At 42.8% G+C, this 7,900-nt stretch overlaps 1 protein-coding gene across 1 annotated transcript in view; it reads right to left on the bottom strand.

Moving 5' to 3' along the window:
• Positions 1-218: 218 nt before the first annotated feature.
• Positions 219-7,900, bottom strand: part of LOC311100812 (tyrosine-protein kinase Mer-like) — a 48,728-nt gene continuing 41,046 nt past the window's right edge. Inside the window, exons 19-21 of the mRNA XM_084141780.1 lie at positions 2,840-2,976; positions 2,476-2,536; positions 219-1,999 (exon numbers count right to left, since the gene is read on the bottom strand). Coding sequence (XP_083997906.1) covers positions 1,472-1,999; positions 2,476-2,536; positions 2,840-2,976 — 726 coding nt within the window. The 3' untranslated portion in view covers positions 219-1,471. The remainder of the gene's footprint in view (positions 2,000-2,475; positions 2,537-2,839; positions 2,977-7,900) is intronic.

The raw sequence follows: 7,900 nt of genomic DNA, 5'->3' as shown, positions 1-7,900 counted from the left end.
CAGTCCCCACAAGGAAATAATTCAATTTTAGGCTTAGGGATTAGGTTTATAATTAGGGTTAGGGTTAGATTTAAGGTTAAAGGTTAGGGAAAATAGGATATTGAAAGGGAATAAATGTTTTGGTTCCCACAAGGACAGTAAAACAAAACTGTGTGTGTGTGTGTTCGCGTGCATCTTATTCATTCCAGGATGGAATTATTTTCAGGGTCAGATGGATAAAAAATTGCATTTTATATTTATTTGCAATCGTTTATTGCATCATGAAAAAAAACATGCAAATCTCTTTAACAATTAAGTCAATATCAACATTGACTATATTTATATTTAACAAAAGTTTAACTTAAAATCTGCAATATAAACTATTAGATATTGTGGACATTCCAGGGTCCACTGTCTAAGCTTGGTGGAGTACTTCAAGGCTGTATACAAGGTCCTCTGAGATTCAAAATAACTGTTTTGTTTATCGACATCATATGTACACAATACTCTATATACACATATAATGTAAAGTTCATATACACATTGCCACTTCATAAATACTTCAATATATAAAAGGAATTGTTAAAATTACATACAGTTTAAATGCAAATGTTTAGATGGCCTCTGATTGTAATGGGAGTGTACTACTGACTTACAACAGTGGTTGGCCGTAATTGTGCCTTGTTCACAGCTTTCAATATCTGCTAGGGATACACTGACTTCATTTTTGAGCAGAGCTTATTTTATTGGAAATATACTATAAGAGAGATGTGCAAATTAAGCATATCTTATGTACATCTCTTGCATTAACACTGATAGCTAGTGGTAACCATTTGAGGTATAAACATCCACTGGAAAACTGGTCACAATTATTTCAATGCAAAGCATTCGGGAATAGACAAGGTAATAACACTATTTTAATAATGCCACAAGACAGAATCATAGAAATAGGGATTCTATTTCTATGGAAATTGGACAGAACCACATAATACAGAATCATAGAAATAGGGATTCTATTTCTATGGAAACTGGACAGAACCACACAAGACAGAATCATAGAAATAGGGATTATATTTCTATAGACACTGGGCAAATCCTTGGTGAAACTATTTGGAAGTGTTGCAACGTGAGACTACACATGCTGCACTAAGCAGAAGGCCTATGTGCTCATGATCCACACGGTAACATACGTTCAAACTGTAACAAAATGAGGGAGTAGCACGAGATTGCGAGGCGTGATTTGCACCCAGTATCATAGGGTCCAGATCCAGAAACGTTACCGCTGCTCCAAGAAAGCTAGCTCCCTTGGTTGAGTGGTCATCGTGCTTATCAATGGCAGGGTCATTACAATACCTATATTATGTCCTCAAAAGTCCAGAGTGCAGACAAGAAGGATGTGTATTATCATCAGACATGACCCCTGGGAGAGAGCTTTTCTTTTCTTTGTCTGATTTCAAATTACTGGATTTCTAGTCCCAATGTTCCATGCCCATCAGAGCAACAGCGTTGTGTCACTCGTGTGCTGTTCCATCCCAGTGACATCACCCACTGAGTCACGAGTAGCTCCCCCCACAACTCCACCCAAGCCCTCCCTAGCCAACAGGGGAGTGTCACTGTCCACAGCTGCTGCTGTTGCCGCTGCTGCTGTCATGGTGACAGCGGGGTCCCCGCTCCTATTGGCATTAGAGATGACAATAACGTAACGATCATCTTCCTCCTCCTTTTCCTCCATACTCTCGTGGATGACTGCTGTCAACAGATCTCGGTTGTCTCGTCTCTGGCGACTGTTACTGCAGGACGGAGAAGAGCTGAACAGATGACTACAGGAAGGGGAGGGGCTGAATTGGTTGCTATGACTGCAGGAAGGGGAGGAGCTATAAAGCGGCAAATCCAGGTCGGGGTCTGCACAAGCACAGGCCTGATCCTCCTCAGGGAAACTGGTGTTGATGTAGATGATGTCCTCTTTGCTGGTAGAAGCCTCCGGAAGTTTCTCTGTCAGCTTCTCCAACTGTTCTCCTACCTAAGGGAAGATTAGAAGATTCATCTTTACGCAGTCTATGTCTGCGTACCAAATTTCACCTTATTCGTTATATTCACTCTTCAGCTGTCCCCATAGGATAACCCTTTTTGGTTCCAGGTAGAACCATTTCAGGTTCCATGTACAACCCTCTGTGGAAAGGGTTCTACCTAGAACCAAAAGGGTTCTACCTGAAACCAAAAAGGGTTCTTCAAAGGGTTCTTCTATGAGGACAGCCGAAGAACCGTTTTAGGTTCTTGATTGCACCTTTTTTTCTAATAGTGTAGTGCACTACTTTTGACCAGGGTGTCTATGTCTATGGCTGCATCCCAAATGGCAGCATATTATTTCCTATATAGTGCACTACTTTTGACCAGAGCCCTATGGGCCCTGGTAAAAAGTAGTGCACTATAAATTGAATAGAGTGCCATTTGGGACATAGACTTTGTCTAGAGCAGCTTTGCCGGGAGTTCTCTCACCTGAGTGAAGACGGGGCGGTCCAGGGGGTCAGCACGCCAACAGCTGTACATGATCTCGTACCTGGTGGACAGGAGAAGTAAAAATAATCATTCAAATGTTGTCTGTTTTGCGTCTTAACAAACCACTGGGGAGCGTTACAGAGTTGCAGACATTACTTCTTCTTCAGTTTATCTATATTGTCCTGGCTGTAACATAATGTTCCTTAAGCTGGTCCCAGATCTGTATAGTTAATATGTCCATTCATTGACAATGACCTTAGGAGTTGGAAATATAGCACAAACAGGTCTTGGATCAGGCTAAATGTTCCTATCCACTAAAACCCAATCCGAAAGACAGCCATGTAGAGAGAAGAAAAACACTCACAGTTCATCTAGGCAGTCTTTTGGCTGCTTCAGCCTGTGGCCCAAAAGTAGGTAGTCATAAATCTCATGGTTCTGGATGCCAGGGTACGGCGTCATGCCCCGTGTCGCTATCTCCCACATGGTCACACCAAATGCCCACTGCAAGAAGAAACACAGCACACGATTATGTTAGCTGTAGTTTCTCTCTTGTGATAGACTGTTAACGTAAATGTTAAAATTGTTAGGTTATGCTAGCCCCCACTAGAAATACCATGTTAGATGCATCTACATAACGTGAGCAGAGAACTGTAAATGTGTTTTAATTTGTGATTTCATGTATCACATTTGCAGTCTATTCAAATCCAATTGTATTTGTCACATGCGCCGAATACAACAAGTGTAGACTTTACTGTGAAATGCTTACTTACGAGCCCTTTCCCAACAATGCAGTTAAAAAGTACGAAAATTAACAAATAGATACAAATCAAAGTAAATTAATACATTAACGTTAAGACACTAACAGCTTACAGACGGTAGGCAATTAAGGTCACAGTTATGAAAACTTAGGACACTAAAGAGGCCTTTCTACTGACTCTGAAAAACACCAAAAGAAAGATGCCCAGGGTCCCTGCTCATCTGCGTGAACGTGCCTTAGGCATGCTGCAAGGAGGCATGAGGACTGCAGATGTGGCCAGGGCAATAAATTGCAATGTCCGTACTGTGAGATGCCTAAGACAGCGCTACAGGGAGACAGGACGGACAGCTGATCGTCCTCACAGTTTCAGACCACGTGTAACAACACCTGCACAGGATCGGTACATCCGAACATCACACCTGCGGGACAGGTACAGGATGGCAACAACAACTGCCCGAGTTACACCAGGAACGCACAATCCCTCCATCTGTGCTCAGACTGTCCGCAATAGGCTGAGAGAGGCTGGACTGAGGGCTTGTAGGCCTGTTGTAAGGCAGGTCCTCACCAGACATCACCGGCAACAACATCGCCTATGGGCACAAACCCACTGTCACTGGACCATACAGGACTGGCAAAAAGTGCTCTTCACTGACGAGTCGCGGTTTTGTCTCACCAGGGGTGATGGTCGGATTCGCGTTTATCGTTGAAGGAATGGGCGTTACACCGAGGCCTGTACTCTGGAGCGAGATCGATTTGGAGGTGGAGGGTCCGTCATGGTCTGGGGCGGTGTGTCACAGCATCATCGGACTGAGCTTGTTGTCATTGCAGGCAATCTCAATGCTGTGCGTTACAGGGAAGACATCCTCCTCCCTCATGTGGTACTCTTCCTGCAGGCTCATCCATGACAATGCCACCAGCCATACTGCTTGTTCTGTGCGTGATTTCCTGCAAGAGAGGAATGTCAGTGTTCTGTCATGGCCAGCGAAGAGCCCGGATCTCAATCCCATTGAGCACGTCTGGGACCTGTTGGATCGGAGGGTGAGGGCTAGGGCCATTCCCCCCAGAAATTTCTGGGAACTTGCAGGTGCCTTGGTGGAAGAGTGGGGTAACATCTCACAGCAAGAACTGGCAAATCTGGTGCAGTCCATGAGGAGATGTGCTGCAGTACTTCATGCAGCTGGTGGCCACACCAGATACTGACTGTTACTTTTGATTTTGACCCCCCCTTTGTTCAGGGACACATTATTCAATTTCTGTTAGTCAGATGTCTGTGGAACTTGTTCAGTTTATGTCTCAGTTGTTGAATCTTATGTTCATACAAATATTTACACATGTTAAGTTTGCTGAAAATAAACGCAGTTGACAGTGAGAGGACGTTTCTTTTTTTGCTGCGTTTACATGCTATATACAAGGAGTACTGAGTCAGTATACTGGAGTACGAGGTAGTTGGGTTGATTGATTGAAGTACTATGTACATGTAGGTAGAGGGTGAAAAACAGAAAGTCCGGATAGCCGTTTAACTGTTCAGCAGTCACACAGCTCTTTGTTGAGAACTCTGTTAACCTACCCAAGGACTTTTCCAATGCTGTGAGCTGAACTTCACGTGCTGACTGTTTAATGTTTCAGAAAGGGAAGTAGTGTTACCAGAATAACAGTACTTTTCCTTTCTATCTGATACATTCACATTTATTCCCACCAATTGTATTTGTCACATGCGCCGAATACAACACGTGAAGACTTTACTGTGAAATGCTTACTTACGAGCCCTTTCCCAACAATGCAGTTAAAAAGTAAGAAAAGTAGCAAATAGATAAAAATTAAATAGTAAATTAATACAATAACACAATAAAATAACAATAACGAGGCTATATACATGCTTAAAAAGTATTTGATCCCCTGCTGATTTTGTACGTTTGCCCACTGACAAAGAAATGATCAGTCTATAATTTTTATGGTAGGTTTATTTGAACAGTGAGAGACAGAATAACAACAGAAAAATCCAGAAAAACGCATGTCAAAAATGTTATAAATTGATTTGCATTTTAATGAGGGAAATAAGTATTTGACCCCCTCTCAATCAGAAAGATTTCTGGCTCCCAGGTGTCTTTTATACAGGTAACGAGCTGAGATTAGGAGCACACTCTTAAAGGGAGTGCTCCTAATCTCAGCTTGTTACCTGTATAAAAGACACCTGTCCACAGAAGCAATCTATCAATCAGATTCCAAACTCTCCACCATGGCCAAGACCAAAGAGCTCTCCAAGGATGTCAGGGACAAGATTGTAGACCTACACAAGGCTGGAATGGGCTACAAGACCATCGCCAAGCAGCTTGGTGAGAAGGTGACAACAGTTGGTGCGATTATTCGCAAATGGAAGAAACACAAAAGAACTGTCAATCTCCCTCGGCCTGGGGCTCCATGCAAGATCTCACCTCGTGGAGTTGCAATGATCATGAGAACGGTGAGGAATCAGCCCAGAACTACACGGGAGGATCTTGTCAATGATCTCAAGGCAGCTGGGACCATAGTCACCAAGAAAACAATTGTTAACACACTATGCCGTGAAGGACTGAAATCCTGCAGCGCCCGCAAGGTCCCCCTGCTCAAGAAAGCACATATACATGCCCGTCTGAAGTTTGCCAATGAACATCTGAATGATTCAGAGGAGAACTGGGTGAAAGTGTTGTGGTCAGATGAGACCTAAATTGAGCTTAAATTGGCATCAACTCAACTCGCCGTGTTTGGAGGAGGAGGAATGCTGCCTATGACCCCAAGAACACCATCCCCACCGTCAAACATGGAGGTGGAAACATTATGCTTTGGGGGTGTTTTTCTGCTAAGGGGACAGGACAACTTCACCGCATCAAAGGGACGATGGACGGGGCCATGTACCGTCAAATCTTTGGTGAGAACCTCCTTCCCTCAGCCAGGGCATTGAAAATGGGTCGTGGATGGGTATTCCAGCATGACAATGACCCAAAACACACAGCCAAGGCAACAAAGGAGTGGCTCAAGAAGAAGCACATTAAGGTCCTGGAGTGGCCTAGCCAGTCTCCAGACCTTAATCCCATCTGTGGAGGGAGCTGAAGGTTTGAGTTGCCAAACGTCAGCCTCGAAACCTTAATGACTTGGAGAAGATCTGCAAAGAGGAGTGGGACAAAATCACTCCTGAGATTTGTGCAAACCTGGTGGCCAACTACAAGAAACGTCTGACCTCTGTGATTGCCAACAAGGGTTTTGCCACCAAGTACTAAGTCATGTTTTGCAGAGGGGTCAAATACTTATTTCCCTCATTAAAATGCAAATCAATTTATAACATTTTTGACCTGCGTTTTTCTGAATGTTTTTGTTGTTATTCTGTCTCTCACTGTTCAAATAAACCTACCATTAAAATTATAGACTGATCATTTCTTTGTCAGTGGGCAAACATACAAAATCAGCAGGGGATCAAATACTTTTTTCCCTCACTGTACAAGGAGTACTGAGTCAGTGTACTGGGGTACGAGGTAGTTAGGTTGATTGATTGATGTAATATGTACATGTAGGTTTGGTTAGGTGATTGATTGAATGTGATGTAGGTAGGGGGTGAAAAGCAGAAAGTCCGGATAGCCGTTTAACTGTTCAGCAGTCACACGGCTCTTTGATGAGAAATCTGTTAACCTACCCAAGGACTTTTCCAATGCTGTGAGCTGTGGCCTGAACTTCACGGGCTGACTGTTTAATGTTTCAGAAAGGGAAGTAGTGTTACTAGAATAACAGTACTTTTCCTTTCTATCTGATACATTCACATTTATTCCCACCAATTGTATTTGTCACATGCGCCGAATACAACAAGTGAAGACTTTACTGTGAAATGCTTACTTACGAGCCCTTTCCCAACAATGCAGTTAAAAAGTAAGAAAAGTAGCAAATAGATAAAAATAAAATAGTAAATTAATACAATAACACAATAAAATAACAATAACGAGGCTATATACAGTGGGGAAAAAAAGTATTTAGTCAGCCACCAATTGTGCAAGTTCTCCCACTTAAAAAGATGAGAGAGGCCTGTAATTTTCATCATAGGTACACGTCAACTATGACAGACAAATTAAGAAAAAAAAATCCAGAAATTCACACTGTAGGATTTTTAATGAATTTATTTGCAAATTATGGTGGAAAATAAGTATTTGGTCACCTACAAACAAGCAAGATTTCTGGCTCTCACAGACCTTTAACTTCTTCTTTAAGAGGCTCCTCTGTCCTCCACTCATTACCTGTATTAATAGCACCTGTTTGAACTTGTTATCAGTATAAAAGACACCTGTCCACAACCTCAAACAGTCACACTCCAAACTCCACTATGGCCAAGACCAAAGAGCTGTCAAAGGACACCAGAAACAAAATTGTAGACCTGCACCAGGCTGGGAAGACTGAATCTGCAATAGGTGAGCAGCTTGGTTTGAAGAAATCAACTGTGGGAGCAATTATTAGGAAATGGAAGACATACAAGTCCACTGATAATCTCCCTCGATCTGGGGCTCCACGCAAGATCTCACCCCGTGGGGTCAAAATTATCACAAGAACGGTGAGCAAAAATCCCAGAACCACACAGGGGGACCTAGTGAATGACCTGCAGAGAGCTGGGACCAAAGTAACAAAGCCTACCATCAGTAACACACTACGCCG

The sequence above is a fragment of the Coregonus lavaretus genome, assembly GCF_964263955.1.
Source record: "Coregonus lavaretus genome assembly, chromosome: 25".
Classification (NCBI taxonomy): domain Eukaryota; kingdom Metazoa; phylum Chordata; class Actinopteri; order Salmoniformes; family Salmonidae; genus Coregonus; species Coregonus lavaretus.
Note: the sequence above shows the minus strand (reverse complement) of the source record. Positions and strands in the feature narration are given on the sequence as shown.